Raw genomic sequence first — 19242 nt, 5'->3', positions numbered from 1 at the left:
CTAAATACACGTACGCCAGTGGACTTGTCAATTTTATGCCTGGTCACTATTTCATTTGATATAAAATTAAGCGTGTTTAAATACGGTGAATCGAATCATTGAAATTCTTAAAATTAATATCTACCTCCCAAAAGCAGTCGGACAATTCATACTGGATCAGCAAATGTGGAACAAATCCAACATGTTCTGATGTTTTAGATTCTTGAAAAACAAAATTCCATCTAAACTTATGATCAATCTTTTCAGAAAATATAACTATTATACATTGTAAAGCACATTATCATGTAATCAAGTAAAACATTTTTACGATTTCCATCAAGATCTCAAGAAATAAAAGTGTTGGACCATGACGCTATTTTCGTAAAAAAATATATAATTTTCAATTTTGTCTAAAAAGCATAATCGGATCAATCTTATAGATAAAAAAAAATAACATTCGTAAAATGCAATTTATCGGCATAAAAATTCATATTGATATTTTTAAAAATATCATATTTTCCGAAAAAAAAAAATAATTGTTCCAAAGAACGTATTTATCGAGTTTTGGTTCATTAATTAACTTAATTAACACCGTACATGTACATAACAACAAATTTTAACCACACTTGATGCGTTTTCGAAACTCTCACTGGAAAACGTATAGATTGGACATGCATTTCGTACGTGCAATTCGTTAATATCAATTATTATAAAGTGCAAACAAAACAAGAGTTTTATTCATATTTACAGCTCTAGTTATTTCTTGACAATTCACTGCTTTTCGGTCAAAATTGAGACAATGACTATAGAATAAAGTCGGAAAATCAAAATTCTCTCTCTCTCTCTCTCTCTCTCTCTCTCTCTCTCTCTCAATAACGTCAGTGGGTTAATGGACTATTCATTGTCTTCATCGATCATACTAACTATATGTCGGTTAGAAATGCGTGGTCTTCTCATCCTCTCGCGGCGCCGCGCCGAGCACCTGTTCATGAATCCCTGACCATGTGTAAAAACGCATCCTGGAGCACAAGGCTGTCGGTAGGGGGGATGGCCCTGGGCTTCCTGCTACAGATTATTGGGGTCTCGATGCCTCACTGGTGCGATTCCACGGAGCTTCAGACGAAACGGGGTAACTTCGGACTCTGGAAGTCGTGTGAGGATATCGGCAGACCAGGGGAGCACGTGCCCATCTGTCAGTTCTCCCTGAACGGTAAGTTCTGTAATGACATTTAAGACATTCTTCTTCTTTTTTTCAATTAAGGTGATAAACAATTTTTAATAACACAGTAATATTAGGTGACTTGACATTCACCGTATTGTTTTGAATAATCTTTCCTCGAGCGATGCATGGATAGCTATCTTGGGTCTTGTTTTCAGTGTGTTGTTCATGGGGTTAGACTGAGGTCAAAATTCACAGACGCGTGTAAAGGGTAGCAGTGAAATGGCCCTTGATCATCGGATCAAAAACACAGCCAGTCTCGCCCATGTACAGTACTTATGAGTCTAGGCATGAGTATCCTTACATACGCAGTGGGGTACATGTAGATAGAGAGGCAGTGGTACTCGATGAGGAAGGGGTTTGGGGGGGGGGGGGTTCAATGAAAAGTGATAGGGAGATCGGACACATTGGATCCCCCTTTTTGAATAACGTTAGGCAGCTGCAGTGAAATTACAGTACAATTAAATACCACACAAGAATTGAATATTCCCTGAAGCACACAATTAAGTTGACGACCGCAGCATTCAAAATTATTTATGTTGCTATGGAGACTTGTGAAACATAATTTCAAAATTCAAGTTTGGGATTGCGTGATAATTAAAAATATTGGACCAAACTGTATATACATGGAATTCGCACAAACTGTGATAAAAAAAAATTTAAACTAATTGTATGGATTTTTAGGGGGCTTACACTATATTGAATACATTCGGACTATTTATTGCATTCTACAGTAAAGTTATTTATTGCAATACCTACAAAGGACTATATATGGTTTGGGCCTAAAATGGCCCCCTAAAATGTACATTGTCATTTTACTGTAATTCTTTGTTTTATTTGCACACATATACATTTGAAGTTTCTTCATAATTTTCATTTTGATTTTAGTGCCCACAATTTAAAAATATGACATCATAAAGTTGACCTTTTCCCGCCATTTTCTCATTTTTAGCATAAAAAGGCTTGTTTTGAGGCAGTTTTTCTTTAAGGAAACATTGAGCGACTGCTTGAACAAACAAAATATTTTCACCAAAGATGTATCTCTCCAATACTTATAAGTGACAAAAAGTTCGTTCTTGTTCAAAGAGTCGCTCTATATTTCCCATTCGAAAAAAGACAAGAAAAATGTCAATTTTTGATTGATTTTGATTAAATTATAAAAATAGCGTCACTTCTGACGTCATATACTGCCAGTGAGTGCAGCTAAATCAAATAAATAGGTGAAAAACATATTTCATGTCAACTCTTTTTTAAAATAACACAACAAATTAATGTACCTGAATCATTTTAAAAATAGCGAATTTTGGGGGCCAAATTTCCTAATATCGTATATAGTTTTTTAAAAACAAAAGAATTTTTCTAAATTTGACAATCTGCAGTTTCTTCAACATTCGCAGGTATTAATGTTCGTGCATAGGTTTATAAAAATCCAGTTTCAAAAATTGTAAATTTTGGGGCGATAGTTTTACCAATACAACTTTTTTTTTATGTTTCTTACTTCTATTATCATTTGATTTCGTGGCTTAACCCAAAAGCGAAATCCATGAAAAATGATGCTTAACAAATAATGAATCACATATAAACTGGTATCGTTGACGTTTTGTACCTGTATTAATAATTTACAGAGGCTTTGACTGTCGTTACCTCGTTTTTTTCAGTCCAGATTATCTCTGTCCAGATCCTTGGGGTCCTCGGGGTGCTGGGAACCGTGGCCACACCCTGTCTGGTGCTGGCCGCCATTCTCAAGGTCGAGGACAAATGTAGGACGTCCGTACTGTCCATATTGTCGGCCCTCGGGACAGGTGAGAGAGAGAGAGAGAGAGAGAGAGAGAGAGAGACATACTGAAGGAAAGATGGATAGAGAGAAAAAGGTCTACTTCAATTTAAAATCAAGAAAGTTTAATGTTGGGAACGATTGAATCAATATACATAACAACGAGTATAAATGTTCCTCGAATTTGTCACAAATGAACAACACATTATCTGTTATAATCCCGGCAGCTTCTTTCATCATTATTGGAGTGACCGTCTTTGGATTGGAGATCCCCGATGAGAACTGGAGGCTGTCCTGGGCGTTCGGACTTTCCGCGGCGGCAGGGGTGGTATACGTGGGCGTGTTTCTGACCTTGACATGGACTGTAATCAGGAGGAGATCAGCGCCCTCATCAGTGGCAGATTGACCTACATCTGTGTAACAGCATGGCGTTTAATTGATTGAGTGTTTCAACTGGAGGATATCAGGAAGACTAATTCCGGAGTTTAGGGTCACTCAATCAATACAATATATGACAAAGATTCATTAACTTGGGGCAGGTCTTGGAACGACGTCGTTTGTCTTACGTCCGCTTACGACTTTGGACTCGTCCTATAGTCTAGATTTGATTTATAGTAGTCCTAAGATCTGAACCTTTTGATTCCTGTATGACGAAATTCATATATTACTATTTACACCTAAAAATGTAAAAGTCACCGATCGAGAATGAAACTTTCACCATGAATTTATATGCTCCTAAAGAAAATGCATTGCAAAATTTAACCCCAACAGCGCGTTCAGAAAAATGTCCCGTCACATAACTTGCCGTCACGCTACAAAACCTTACACTACACGCCGTCGCACTATTGCTCTATGGCGATTAACTCCACACAATGTACCGTCGCGCTATCACTATTTCGATGTGCGTGTTAGCGCGATTGCGTTTGATGTTACAGCGCGATATCGTGTAGTGTAGCAGCGCGACAGAAAGTGTTGTGTTAGCGTGCGAAGTTGCATTAAGACGATGGCGTATTGTACATTATGATACGCGAGACAGAGCTGTTATAAATTGCGTTAGCGTTACGGCGTGTTGTACTATGTGTTATTGCGACGGTGTAAGCTTGACGGCTTTCATGTTGTGTTTAATAACAACAAGACGTAGCAGTTTTCCCCATAGCGCTATTGAGCTTCAAGCAAATTACCTTATACGGCACTATGACATAATTATTGTTGGATGATGTGTTAGTATCATCATAAGATGAAATTTATAGATCACATACATGTAAGCGAATGTGTAAAAATTATTTTAAGACGAAGTGTAAGAATTGTTTTAAGATGAAATGTAAGATCAAGGGTAAGGATTGTTATGATATGAAGTGTAAGAATTGTAGTACGATGATGCGCAAGGATTATTGTAAAATAAAGTGTTGAGATTTTTATAAGGTGATAGTATAGATTGGTTTACGCTGAAGTGTAAGAATTGTTGTATGATAAAGTGTATTGATTGTAAGGATTATTTTAAGATGAAGTGTAGGGATCATTGTAATATAAAATGTAAAGTTAAATTCATTGTAAGATGAAATGTAAGATTCATTGAAAAATAAACTTTCAGAATCATTTTGATATGAAGTGTAAGAATCATTGAAGGATGAAGTTGCTTGGAATGTTGTAAGTTAAATTGTGAATGTTTTTGTAAAATAATTAAATTTTTGTAGAACGTTGCATGATTATTGTAAAATTGGACTAATAAAAATTAGTGTACAATTAATTATTTTGAAGCATTGTTCAATATATTTGTCAGTCTTATTGTAAGCTGGGTTTGCGTATGATTTTTTCTTCGATTTGATTTACATCGTCAACAAATTAATAGATTAAAGGGACTTGGACAAGGTTTGAGATAAAAAAAAATTATTTTTATTTTTTATGTATAAAATAGTTTACTGGTGTATTTTAAATGATTGACCAAAATATTAAATGTTAAAGTCAAGTTACAAGCCAGATACATGCAGAGGTAAGAATTGATTGTTATGTAAACAAAGCTCGAGTCTTATAGTTGTTTACAAAAATGTAATGTATAGAATTACCATTTCTTAGACAAAATGACATGTAAAAACAATTTAAACTAATTCAATATCTTCATAAATACTTTTATCATGAAAAGAAAGATAAATTTGATTGAAACTTATACACCAACACAACATATATGTAAAAATGACAATATTCGAGCTTTGTTTACAAAACAAAGAATTATGAACTCTGTATCTTGCTTATGACTTGATTTTTTACTTTCAAATTTTGACATAGCATTATAAACTTCTATATTTATCAGTATAAACATTGAAAATGGAAAAATAAAATTTGAAAATTATAAGTCAAATCGTGTCCAAGTCCATTTAATCGTAAAAGTAAGTAAAAGTTACTAAACTATTGTAAGGTATATCGGTACGTTAGATATTCTTCTATGTATGAAAATTTGACCTGCGGTTTGAGTTCGTGATTTTTCTTAGGTGGCTGAAGGTTTCAACCGATCGATAAACTAGTTAGAACTGGATCATGAAGTTTTCAGTCCTGTGAGTAAAGTTATGAATCATAATGGGTTTTCTTAAAATATACATGTAGAGGAGAAAATACTTAGTAAATGTAAATATATCAGTATAAACGCGTAGGGTTTGTCGCAGAAAGAAGTATATGGTTTTTAGATATGACCACGTTTAACATTTATTTTTAAGGATTATCATAAAAAATGTTTAAGAATATGTGATTGAACGTGGATATACAGTGTCCTAATCGGAGTTATCCTTCTTTTCATTCCAGAATACAAAGCATATGTGTGTGTGTGTGGGAATGGGGGGGGGGGTCATACTTATCCAAATATCGGAGATAAGAGAGGGAGGACCTCAGTTTCTTAAAAGCGTAAATGGGGGAAAGGGGGTTGTTGGGTCATTACTTTAATACACGTACACTACTTTCTTCCTGAACAGAAAATGTGATGCATGACATATTTTTACCCATGAAATGGAAGAAAGGGACCCTCTCTGTATTGACCCCCGGGGTCAGATACAATTCATTTTATCCAGCGACGGAAGGTTTTAATTAGTTCTGTCGGGTTACATTTAATTCCACTTTTTAAAAAACTATCTGTGAATCATGTTATTTGCACATAAATGAGTTGAAAGTAATCATGTCGTATAGATGTAAGCAAAACAGGAAAGGTACTCAAATACTCGGAGTATTTCAAAATGAAAACGTGTCATAGAAAGACGTCCCCATTATCAAGCCAGTGTCAGACTGGTCCAGATGACTGGGCTGTAATGAGGGAGATGTTTGTTTTCTCCTGACCAAACTATCTCCAATACATCCCTCCGACTATCGCACTTAACGACTGTATTGTCCGGACCAAATTGTACGGAGGGTGATTATGAGGGAATTGAATGCGTCCAGCTGTGAGGTGGTGGAACCGTGAATATGTCATATTGATTAGATGGGGAGGGTTATGTCACCCCCTCCACATAAGCTCCTGGTCAGTCACAGGATCAACAACTTAACGAGGCCGACTCACCTGTACGACCCGCCATTGTACTGAGGACACGGGGCAGGTGCGCGTACCGCCGAATCCCGCGGACACTGAGGAGGGAACCGGGCCCACGGACACTGAGGAGGGAACAGGATCCCGCGGACACTGAGGAGGAAACAGGATCCTGCGGACACTGAGGAGGGAACAGGATCCCGCGGACACTGAGGAGGGAATATGTAGGGCTGCTGCAGAGCAAGAAAGGACCTCTGTACAGTGGGTAAACTATTCTTTATAAAATAAGTTATTAAAATATTTATAAAAAATTCAACCTACCTTTTAAAGTATACAACAATTGTGTTTTATACCCCCCCCCCCCTCCCCTTTTTTTTCATCCGAATAGTCCTTTCTTGAATCAAAGTTTTATTATCTATTTTATATTCATAAGACATTGATTCTTTATTTCAAATAATTGACACTTAGTTTTGTTAATGAGATAATTTACACAAACTGTTCATCAGGTGACGCATGACCCTAGCAAGTAGCCATGCATTGCCAAGTCCGTAGAGGGATGCAGGGGGGGGGGGGGGGTACGGTCCCTACATTTGTCGTGTCAGTCAGCGTAGAAGACTGTATTCATTGCACGTTTTCTCTGTTTTGGCAACGATTCATTTGTCGTGATCTGTTGGAGTGAAGAGGTCCAAGAGGAGACCGCTCATCGGTCATACGGTAATCCAGTGTCGTGCACCAGATTAAATTGTCTCACACGAGAGAAGTACACGTGTCATGGCTCTCAGATTGGCGGCTTTATTCGAGGAACTGAATATAATCCCCTGATTAGTCATGCTTATTCTGTTCCCCCGGTATTACAAACTTCGTACTTGTCATCAATTAAGGATTCTTGTGAACTGATGGGAGTTCTTATCATGATATATATTGAAGTTTACACGTAAAAGACGTCGTAACCCACTTAATTTACCATTATTAAATCTCTGGGTACTTGGAAAAAAAATTATTGATATGCAAAAGTTATTATTGTAATTTTCATTGGCACTCCTCATCATTTGTAATAAGAAGAAAAAATTATTTCATATTTGCTACAAAATTGGTAGCATAGAGGGCATATATATTTTTTCAGTTTTAAAAGAAGTTCTCATTGAAACTAGATTAAATGATTTCGAATACATTTGTTGATTCATTCGATCCCGTGATTTATGAGCATAACTCAGATCTACTTTTTTCGTTATTTCAGGGATAAAATGCAAAATATTTATTCTTTTTTATGTCCTACACCGAAGTTTTACGTCTGATCAAATTGTAATTAAGGCTAATAAACTGGCGTTGGACCAAGTGAAGATCTCGAGCGACAATAAAGGTGTATTGTTATCCGTCTGAGGAAAATATTTGTCCTCTCTTGGTCACTTGACCCAGAAACCTCTACTGAAGAGAGAGAGAGAGAGAGAGAGAGAGAGAGAGAGAGAGAGAGAGAGAGAGAGAGAGAGAGAGAGAGAGAGAGAGAGAGAGAGAGAGAGAGAGAGATTAAAAATTGTTGTGCTTAATGCATGCTGTTAAAATAGAGATTTCAAATTGAAATATGATTACTATTTATCGTTTAGATCGACAATTATAAACCACTTAATGGTATGTTTTAGTCCATAGTATCTTCACCGATATGCCTCTAGACATGCATGTATATTGAATGTTTATAATTAATTGAACCGTGTATAAGACACAATGCCTCTAGGGATTTAAACATTGATACTCATCAAAGACTAAGTCCGATATGGATATCATATTTTATTTCCTGTTTTCCTCTCAGACAAATGTAATAAACAAGGTGACAGATTAGATTAATACAATGTCTCTGTGATTCTTTTATTTCGAGACATTTCAAAACAAAAACCGCAAAGATTTCACTGGATTGATTTTCAGACTCTACAAGTTTATACAAACAACATAAAGGCAACACGACACTTTATTGTTTATAACTATCTACACAATTTTAGTTTGAACTTTATTTAACCCCCACTCACCAAAAACAAAAAGACAACGGATATGTCGGATATAAAGAAGTCTGTTGGTGGGTAGGATTGCGTTACACTGGGATGTAAAGGTGTGGACAAGGCTCATTATTATTACTGTAACCCTAGTCATCATCTCAACTCCGTCCTCTGAAGGTAACCTTAATTCTATCGATTTTCGTCAAAAAGCATCCTTAAAAAGAGATTTTACAAGGTTTTACCAAAATATGTAACCCTTTTTACATCTTATTAATAAAGTTTGAATTATTTCTATATTTTAACTGTTAAAGAATTACACTGGAATACTTGTTAATACGTGCAACTGAATATGTAATGTACAAACAGGGGGTCTGATCTGACTGTTGATTAAAAGTTGCGAATAAACATTCATAAAGAAACATGGGGTATTTAGATTGAAGCAATGTCGATTTGGTGTCTGTGTCGTAGACAACTATCAAAACGAATCCATTTTTTGTGTGAACGAGTGTTTTCTTCGCGAGTCAAAGGTCGAAGGTTCGAATCTTTTGTCTAACCATTATCTCAAAATAAAAGAAGTCGGCCAATAAATGGATTTTAAAACGTAAACTATCAGATGTTTCGTAAAAATAAAGTACCGGTAGTTTCAAGCTACAATTCATTCATTCTCATTCTTCAATTCGTTCATTCCTGTCGCAACATTTAGAAACTAGAAACAATTCAAACCCTGCTTTGATGGCATCATTTTATCCTCCATTCAACTGACTTTTTTCTCACATCCTTCTTAAGGACAGAACAAATAGACAGGTTACGCAAAATCTGAAAAGATAAGTCAATATATCTTATTCTCAGCAATGATAAAAAGATTGTGTAAATATTAATCTCAGTTATTAAAAAGATTGATGGGGAGTTGTCTCCCTTGATTTAATCCTCCTCGTTAGATCTTTGACAGCTATTTCGTGAGATTTTAAATAATATGTAAGTAATTTAGTTTTACTCGCAGTAAATCGGATGTTAAAGGGTTTGTTGTGTAGTCATATCCAGGATACAGCCACTTGTCGCCCCCGTTACAATAGCCCAGGAGAGGCTCGAGAATAAAAGTACCTCCTTCAACAGGAGAGTACTCTGTTCGTGGTGTAGACCCTTACGTAAGAGAAGACAATTTATAATCAATATGCTGTCATAAATCTGCCCTGTTTGTGGAAGGTTGTCATTGTTTAAGGGTTTTAGATTTGCCGTGCACACCTGGTCCGATAGGGGGCCTCGCGTGTGTTCATGTGATAGATGTTGATAAAATTGATTTGATCCGTCCGTGTTTTTCCTGGTTGACTGATGTGTTTGATTGTTTGGTCTCAATACCTTTTATTGTTTTTTGACAAAACAGAACAACAAGGTAAAATTTAAGGTACTAAACAAAATTCTTCCGTCGTCAGCAAGAATATCACTTCAAACACGATCGCTCATTTACATGTATGATTACAGAATTACCGTAGAAATATGATACACTACAGATCCTGCAATTATACATCCAGTTAAAGCACATTGGTTAAATAAAATAAAACCATCAAAAAGCTAGAAATCAAAGAACTGCTAAAAACATCAAGAAACGATGAGCTTCTCTGATTTGAAGAGTATACTAGTTAATATCCGTCTAGTAATTGTGTTCAGTTTGGCGAGCGGCTATTTTTGTTATCTTGTATCATGACTTGGTCAACACGACAAACTGACTGTGTTAATTCGAGAAACTGTACTTCACATGCATATTGATTTAATTGTCTAATTCTCAAGTGATGAGCTACAGTTCTACAGATACTGATATAATATCATGTAGAAAGTCTTATATCTTATTTTGTTCCTTCTTATTTTATTCCTTCTTAATCTGATTATAAAAGTCATGTGTGGGGTTACTTTATGATTAAATGGGTTTTATGCGAAATACGTTGTTTAAATCTGTATTAATACGCTTAGCATCTACTTGTGACCCGGCCAGGAATACTCTCGTGTTATGTAATCCACCCAAGTCGGAACCTCTTGAACGAATTTAATATTTTTAATATTAAACATGGCCACAATGGATACAGATATGGCTAATACCCCTGAAGTACCTGGTATTTGTGGAGCAGGTGTTAAAACCACTTAATTTTTGGGCTCTACTAATTTGTCCAGGACTTGACATTCATATTAAGAACTATTTTCTGGTAGGTTAGATCAATACGGGTGACTGGAGAATTTATTCTGTCGGTAAAGTATATATTTATCTCTTACTGTATCTGCATATAAACTGTATATAAGACAAAGTGTTTACATTGTATGACGCATAAAAGTTTATAAATGCATGTAATTTTCGACGTATTTATATTACTTCTTGGTCTAATATATTACAGGTATTCCTAAATTAACTTTAAAAAAGCTTTTCATTCAATAGTTTACAATTTATATTGTGCATCAATTTTTATTTGTGATCATTACAAGTAATTTGTGGGAGACAGAAAAATCGCAAAGTCAGAGTTTAGAAGAAAAAAATCCTTTCACCACAATGTATGTTTTATTGCACAGCTTTTTAATGGTGTTACGTAGCAACGCCTCGTCGTGATTTCCATGCTTTTATTTTTCCTCGTCGCTCTATTATCACAAAAAGCCGACACCTTGCGAGAAACTAATACATCTATAAACTGACATTAGTATTTTTTATTCTCCGAATGCACCAGCATGTTAAAATCAAACGCTGTCTGAGTAGCGTCGTAAACCTGTGAAGTGACTCTGCCTGCATCAGACAGAAGAGCTACTTGATCTCCGGGGCCTATCTGAGTAAACGCTCTACTCTAGGTCGTGGGCTCGCACTAAATGCTTGACACACAGATCGATTGTGACGTCATCAGGTATCGGGCCAGTGTCTGTCACCGTCGCATATCTACCATACAAGGATGGCGTTGGAGGGAGTTTGTCCGTGTGTCTGTTCTATTTAGCTCAATATGATTTTCCGTAAACATTGCTGACATGTTTATGAAAATGTGTGGATTTGTCAGGTTTTCAGTAACATATTTATTTTATGTTCATATCGTTGGATGATTTTGCGGACTGTATGGGTAAGTTAAATTTATATTGATGACAGTCACGGGTAAACAAGAACTGTCTATACATTTCCAATCTCTATTTTAATTTGTATCGTGATTTAACATCGAGAACAAGTTTAAACTTTTTTTTATCAAACCTTCAAACTCCCGAGGCTTTTAATGTAAAACAAAATAAATGGAATTATGAAAATGTTGGTCTTTTTTATAAATAATAAAATATGTACCAAGTAGAGTAGTGAAGAGATGTTGACAAACAAGGACAGGATATGTGGTGCGGCAAAGTTCCCGACACCGGGTGTCTACTTCTACTTGAGCTATTTATAGACCTTTCTACGCAAGTACTGTGCATGTCCACTCGATAACGTGATGAAAAATCCTTTTACATTTTTCAATTTCATAAAGATTGTGAACATTCGATTGACAATTAAAAAAAATGACAGTAACAAGACACTGTGGTGGATGCGTTCGCTGAATGAATCTCTCTCTCTCTCTCTCTCTCTCTCTCTCTCTCTCTCTCTCTCTCTCTCTCTCTCTCTCTTTTTAATGATACACGTATAAAATATCAGAACTTCTCGTGCCTGGGGTACATGCACTTATCATGCCCGCTTTGTGTACTTACATCACAATGTTACTTCTTTAAAAGGAGAAAAAAATGTGACATCATCTATGCATAGCCGGATTAGAATAAATGATCTATGCCCATTCTATAAATGTTGAACATTATTCTTCTCAAAAATGAGTTATAAATGACAATCCCTTGGAATTGATTTCATCAAACAGAGTAGAGAACGGCGGTTTGTGTCCGATCTGGCGAGTCAGGCATTGGTCTACTTCGTTCTCTTTGTGTTGTGGGGTCGAATGAAGCAATCAATTAGACTTTAAGCATTTTAAATTAACTCCGCCATACATTAATATCTTTAAACGTTGCACGGATTGAAAATAAATTGCAAGGAAAATCCCCTGGCATCGCATAACTTCATAGAATTTTTCTATTGAACTAATACCGTTTTTTATGCAAAGTTGTTTCATTATTGCATTTAAAAAGTCACCAGAGAAAAAAAAGGAAACACCTTGTCACCGAACTGAATTATACCCAACAACCGAACATTAAACAAACCTTTGTAGACAGCTGTATATTACTTTGGTATTCTGGTAGATTAGATTTTAAGGCAGATAATTGAATCTTGGGTCGCAGTGAAAGGCTTGGGGAGTTCCGGTGCGTTCCGTTTGATAAAAAGTCCGTCGAGTGAGTGACCGGATATGGTAATATTAGGATATATTTCCATTATGTCCGATGCCTGCGATAAACATCTGATTTGAAATCTAAATGCTAATTTAGCCATATTTTGTTGAGTATTTTCATCGTTTATCTGTAGTTTTTTGTACTTGTTTTTACAGGTGCCAATTTGGTGATGCGACTGTGACGTGGAGCACGTAACGCCCGCCAATATCTGTTGCTATCGCTCTCTTCAGACGCTATGTTCACCAGCGAGTGAAATAACCATTCGGCATAGCAGTGTGCTTTGGAGAGATTTTCCTGTATGAGATATCATTGGTTTCTAGTTTTGAAATTAAAGTGAAATGCGTTGACTATAAGCGCTCACAACGATGTCAAAAATTAAGGAGGCTCGACGGCCCACTTTGGCTGTTATAGAGGAAAACGCACTTCCGGAAATATACGTGACTCCAGAAATCGAAACTGAGACCCCACGAAAACTTTTAGATGAAAATGATAATGTGTATTCTCATCTAAATCTCCTTAAAGAAAAGACTGCCAAATTAAATCTTAGCACGCGACGGCCAAGTTACGTCACGTGGAGAAACGAGTGCATAGTGGACTCAGGGAGAGGAATTAAGGCAAGACTGCCGAGTGTAAGGGGAGAAGACTCTGTTAATGGGAACGAACTAACTCTCGATAAGCGAATAGACAATATTGATGGTGCTCTGGCTTGGATTAAGCAGGAACTTGTAAGTACAATGCAATCTCGTCCCTGCTTTTTGAATGCAAATGAATTCAGATCGAAGTGGACGAAAGTTTGTTTCTTACATGTATTGTAATTCTAATTACTACAGTAGGTCCCCAAACCGCCCCGAACTGACCCCCTCACCCCAACACAGACCTTACCCACCCCTTGATTCAATTTTTGAGTTTAGTTTATCAGATCGCGAGTTCCTCTGTTCCCTTGATATTTAGTGCATGGAGTTTTGAGAATTTTAATCTTATATGTTGTATTTGAGTTTTGAGGAATGTCGACATGTTAATATTTGGTTTCGTGTTGGAATCGGACTTTTGGTCGGTGTGAGTGTGGGGAACCCAGAACTGGGTGTGAAGAGTGTCATTTATAACCATCAATATAGTTACCTGTTGTCGTATATTGAACAAAAAAGAAAGCAAATTAAGGGAAAATCATGTTCAGGTCAAAATGATAGGGCATATAAAAGCTAAAATAAAAAACCAAAATTATTCACAATTTCTAAAGTTACGGAAGTTTAAAACTTATTCATCAACTCGTTGTGAGCATTTTCCAGCTAACTTTATTTTTTACAATTTATATATGCCATGCACTTCCTATTCTGTGTACCGTTATATTAAAAAAAAACTTTTAAGAAAAGTTATCAGTATATAGTTTGTACCCAGTTTTCCTTTATTTGACATCTATTTTTTCATATGAACAATGTAATAATTCCATTACATTATGAACAGAGTGTCAGTATACAGTTTATTCCTGCAAAGTTTGTACTCTTTTTTATGAAATTACGAGGGAAAAAAAAACAATTCACCATTCATATATATATATATTTTTAATTTGAGTCTTTTATGAGTGACCATAGTGTTATTTTTTAATTCATACTTGTAATTTTGCTGATTACCCACAAAAGATGCAGATGTCTCTCAATACAAATTCCAAACCAACAGCATCAAGAAAATCAATTTTTTCCTACCTCGGGGAGCTTTAAATTCTTGATGCTGCAACGATGCAGACGAGGTTTGTTAACGTCTGAAGAGACTCCAATAATTTCAAATTTGTTGCCACTTCATCCAGTATATTTTTATCTTTCTTGCTTTCTTGTACATTTATTTCTTAGCACATCGATAAGTGATCGCTGAATTTGTCAGACAAAAACAGATAATGGCTATTATTTTATCCCTATAATAATAACTCATAAAACAGGCATTATCGGAATTTATGGATATTGCATAATTCTGAGGAAAAGTTCTTGTCTCACTTTCTCCATTTTGCACCAGACATGTCCTGGTTCCCGGCTTCAATCACACCCCCCCCCTCTTTTTTTGACTGTTTATCCTTACTGCTATCGTTTTCCTTGACTTCGAATTGCCTCGCCCATTTTCTCACCTGGAAGTTGATTGAATACTTTGTATCGACAGATAAAAGCGCTATCAATCATTCAAAGAGTCTGTAAGAGTTCCTCCTGTTGGAATCTTTCCTATTTGGCTAGGCCAACAGAAACTTAATTCTGTTATGTTTCAAGCTTTTAACCTGACTGTATCTTTATATCGTAAACGGTAGTGACACTCAACTTATGGAAATTTGGACTGTCCACCCCTTTACTTTACATATCCCTGTTCTGCCGTGCGCCCCGTCTAGAATCATTCAATTCACCCCCTCCCTAAGGTGTATGCACATTCTTGATTAATTCAATTTAAACAGTGTTCGTTTGCAATTAACAGTTTACACATTTAAATTACAAATTAACATCTCCAAATACAATCAAGTCATGCCGCTGCCCGGGTGTATTAGTTGATCTACCAGTACTACAGTATATGGACGTGTGGTGGTAAGTATTCAGGCGATGGGCGTTGTCCCCGGTCCAATGTCATCCCTCCGACAGCTGACTGATCAAGGCTGCTGATTTAAGTGCGCCCGTCAATTTTGACCTCAGGTTTATTCCGTTTAAGTGTTCACTGTACATTACATTTATTTCTTTGTGTGAAATGTAAATTATAGATTTACCTTTGTCAATACCAAGGGCGGCGACCTATGCGCTCCGAGACTTGTGTATTCGCATCTCCCCCGGCGATTTATACGTCCCATTCCGTTTAAACGATGTGTAAAATTATGTATATGGTATTTGAAAACACGAATAAACAGGTTATTTTTCGCTATATTTTTATATTCAATAAAATAAACACTTAAGAGTGCGCCGTGACTGCTATCTTCTCTCTGCGTCCTGATTCCCAGTGAATACATTCACCGACTCGCGAGGGATCGCAGGAATTTGTTTACCGTCAGGAATAAAAGAAAACCCGGTTACTATTTGCAGCATTCAGATGGCATAATATCAAATTCCACGACAGGGATGATGCATTAGTGTCCTTTTTGTAAACTTTCGAAGTTTTTTGTCCCACGAGGTCGTCTCCAAAATTCAAGAGTTTTGACATGAACAGAATTTCGATAAATGGTTATCTGTACGTAGAGAAGGAATTCCATTCAGGAAGGGTCGATAGAGTTTTTAGCCTTGGAATTCTTATTTGTCATTTAATCCCAATCTTTTTTACGCTCAATTTAAATTTGCAGAATATCCTTTCAATTATTTTTTATATTGTCCAAAAAAAGTAAAAGAAACTAGATCACTAGTCATATCACTGATACTATAAGGGAAAGAAGATAACTGCTTTATAACTAGGATGATAACAACTCTTATCATCAGTACAAAGTATATGTAACAAACAAGCATTTGATAATTAATGATTCCAAAGACTGGTTATGTTTGGTTAATCAAATAACATCATTTTATTCACTGATCCGATGAGGGTTTGTTTTTTATGATTGGCTGATCTTTCCGCCTATTTGGGTGTTAAACAACATTTTTCTAGAGCTGTTTGGTACGTATTTGGTGCTGTGACCAGAATAATTTTAAAATTACTCCGCACGTGTGTTTGTATTTCACAGATTTTGATAGATATTGTATAGTATACATTGAGGCACGAAGCACGAGGGGGGGGGGGGGGGGCAGAGGGGCCTTTTTTACGCAGCAAAGGTTTTTTTTTTTATTTACATACAAAAAATTGAATTAACATGCAGCTGGCCACACCCCCCCCCCCCCACACTTTTACGGGACTGTGACCGCGTAGATTTGCACGGTGCTAGGGAATTTTTCTGGATCTGCATCGGTCGTGTGCAGTACGAACCGGGTGAGGGAATGTTGGCGTAAAGGGTATAAGGTATAAGGTTGTGGCGCGCTGTGGGCCGTAAAGTAAAAACGAAGGGTAGGTTTGCCGTATTCCCGAAGGTCCACCAGTATACAGTTCCAGAGAAATAAACCAAGTGATGAAGGATTCCGTATTTATTGGACGAGATTCAACTATGGCAACATTATAACAATTTAACAGACAGACATATTACAAACAAGTCGGATATGGCCAGTAGTGGCCTCCGGACTCAAGACTCTGGGTGAGTCGGACGTGGCCGAGGCTGGCCACCGTATTCCAGACTGCCGATTGACCATTGTACATAATTATTTATAAGAATCTGAAGAATGAGTATAAATTGACAGGTGATGACATAAGTAAGCTGAGTGAAAGGTTCACAGATATAAAACAGTTAAATAAACTCAATGAGTCTTTGATGTCCAAGACATGAAAAACTGATAATTGCACAATGTTGTTTTAAGAGATTAACAGTCCTTGAGACATGGCACTCTGTCTCTTTGAAATCACATATAGAGTCCGAAAAGTGTCAATCACTAAATAAATAAGTAACTTTGTAAGAAATAAACTGTGAGAAAATATTACGAAACAGATGTTGAATTTTAAAAGAAAAGTCCAAAATAAAGTTATAATTAAACAGTGAATTTTGCATGGTGATAGGACCATGAAAAAAAATTGAAAATAAGGAAATAACCCTCCCCCCACAGATTAGAATTTTCAGTATTTTGTAAAGTAACCCACCCCCTCCCCTTTTTCCTTTTTTTTTTTTTTGCTTGTCAAGATTTTCAAGATTATTTTTTTTGGATGAGTCTGCCCCCCCCCCCCTCCACTTTCAAAAACGATGCTACGTGCCTCTACATTGAATTCTTTTATTTTCAACAATCTATTTCGTTTTAACGGCTTGTCCTTGTCTTTTCAGCTAGCGATGCGCACGCAGGACCAGGATATAGCCAGGAAGCTGCTTTCATTACGTCAGGAGATGAACGCGCTGAGGCTCCAGTGGAGCTGTGACGAACACAAGGAGATGCTGGAGGAGGCTCAATGTGACCTTGAGGAAATGCACGAGCTACAGGACATCTGTGACACGCCTCTAGACAGTGTTCAGCCCCACCAACTCAAACAAATAGGGGTCACCAAAATGAACCTCAACACAAGGAGATTCTCTATTCTATAACCGGTCCTTTTATAATTTATCTTTCAATAGTGCTGTGTTTTCCGTCTTCATCGAATCACGGTTGGAAATGGACATATGTCGAGTATACATAAACGTCCTTTTCAATTGGTCCCATTCTCATTACGAATGGATCCCGTTAGGTCTTTTACTCTGCGTCAACCTTTTTGGTAGAACCTCTCGTTTTGCAGTCCGTAGTCTATACTGAGTCCTTTCAGACATCGGAGACGAAAAGTTGACCTTGACATTTCCGTCATGGCATGACCTTGAACCTATCAGATCTCTTAGAAAAACGTTATACGATATTATTTTTATATTTTGTTATGTTCTTTTTACCCAATATCTACCATGCCTTTGTATCTACCAGAATTCATGGATTTGAGTTAGATATCTACTAAATAATTAATTTTGATCTGATATATATTGGAGAATATCAATTGATCTGATATCTAGTACCAGACATCAAGAGTTTGAATCTGATGTCGTGAATTCTGAATAATTATTTCACTAATGTCATCATTTATTACATGCATGTTTCGGGTATTAGTTTTATTTTTTTATTATGAATAAATTATTATTATTTTAAATGAATATATGAAATAAAAATTTAATACAATTTTCTTCATTAAATTCTGAATTTAGGCTTGAAAATCATACGGCTGCTAAATAATAAGGTAAGCTATATACATTAGTCTTGAACCCTCAACTTCGAACACTCGTATGTTCACAGGAGGGCAGTCTGACTAAAGCCAGCCCCTACTAATTCACTTCGTTGTACGAAGTGAATTAGTAGGGGCTGGCTTTAGTCAGACCGACAGGAGGGGAAGTTACTGTTTGAAGGTGATATTCGACATTCTGATATACCAATATTGATGATAGATCATGTTGTATCTGTTATCACTGTTTCAACATTGTCAAATTCCATACTAGTAGTACTTGGCTATGACATGAATTTGGCAGAAAAATCTTACAAAACTTAAAAGAAAATAAAAGCCGAAGTAGATTCAGAACTCATGACTTGCAGGTCTGTAGTTGGCGCCTAGTAAACCTACTACACTACGCTCTTAGACGTCGAATATGTACTGAAAGGAAAAATCTGCAAAGTTATAGTTCACCTCTCAGACTCCCCCCTCTCTCTCTCTCTCTCTCTCTCTCTCTCTCTCTCTCTCAAACTTAAATAAATGAATAAAAACACATAGTCAGAGGAAACATAAACGCTTTCATTTTCATCTTTAGATGTTTTACACCAGATGTTTTTAGTTGTAAAACATTTGAAGATGAAAATGAAAGCGCATGTTTTACACTGTTTTTTCATTTTAGCATTCTATATTTTATCCGACCACTGTGACTTTCACTGGATTTACATCT

At 36.4% G+C, this 19242-nt stretch overlaps 2 protein-coding genes across 7 annotated transcripts; both read left to right on the top strand.

The window, feature by feature from the left end:
* Positions 1–895: 895 nt before the first annotated feature.
* Positions 896–4719, top strand: LOC105336159 (uncharacterized). The gene is made up of 3 exons (XM_011440342.4): positions 896–1189; positions 2857–3000; positions 3200–4719. Exons 1-3 carry the CDS (start codon positions 907–909, stop codon positions 3376–3378), a joined length of 606 nt encoding a protein of 201 aa, XP_011438644.3. The 5' UTR covers positions 896–906; the 3' UTR covers positions 3379–4719.
* A 1740-nt stretch (positions 4720–6459) lies between these two features.
* LOC105336158 (protein FAM167B) lies at positions 6460–18494 on the top strand. 6 transcript variants are annotated; one of them, XM_066083609.1, is made up of 3 exons: positions 6460–6738; positions 12932–13501; positions 17623–18494. In XM_066083609.1, exons 2-3 carry the CDS (start codon positions 13142–13144, stop codon positions 17875–17877), a joined length of 615 nt encoding a protein of 204 aa, XP_065939681.1. In that variant the 5' UTR covers positions 6460–6738; positions 12932–13141; the 3' UTR covers positions 17878–18494. The 6 variants fall into 6 exon arrangements, with proteins under 6 accessions (XP_065939681.1, XP_065939682.1, XP_034315727.2 ...); XM_066083610.1 differs by having other exon boundaries at positions 6460–6742; XM_034459836.2 differs by lacking the exon at positions 6460–6738 and adding an exon at positions 8500–8639.
* The last annotated feature ends 748 nt before the right edge of the window (positions 18495–19242 follow it).

This window comes from Magallana gigas, chromosome 5 (assembly GCF_963853765.1).
Source record: "Magallana gigas chromosome 5, xbMagGiga1.1, whole genome shotgun sequence".
In the NCBI taxonomy this organism is placed as follows: Eukaryota; Metazoa; Mollusca; class Bivalvia; order Ostreida; family Ostreidae; genus Magallana; species Magallana gigas.
This window is presented reverse-complemented; position numbering and strand designations above follow the sequence as displayed.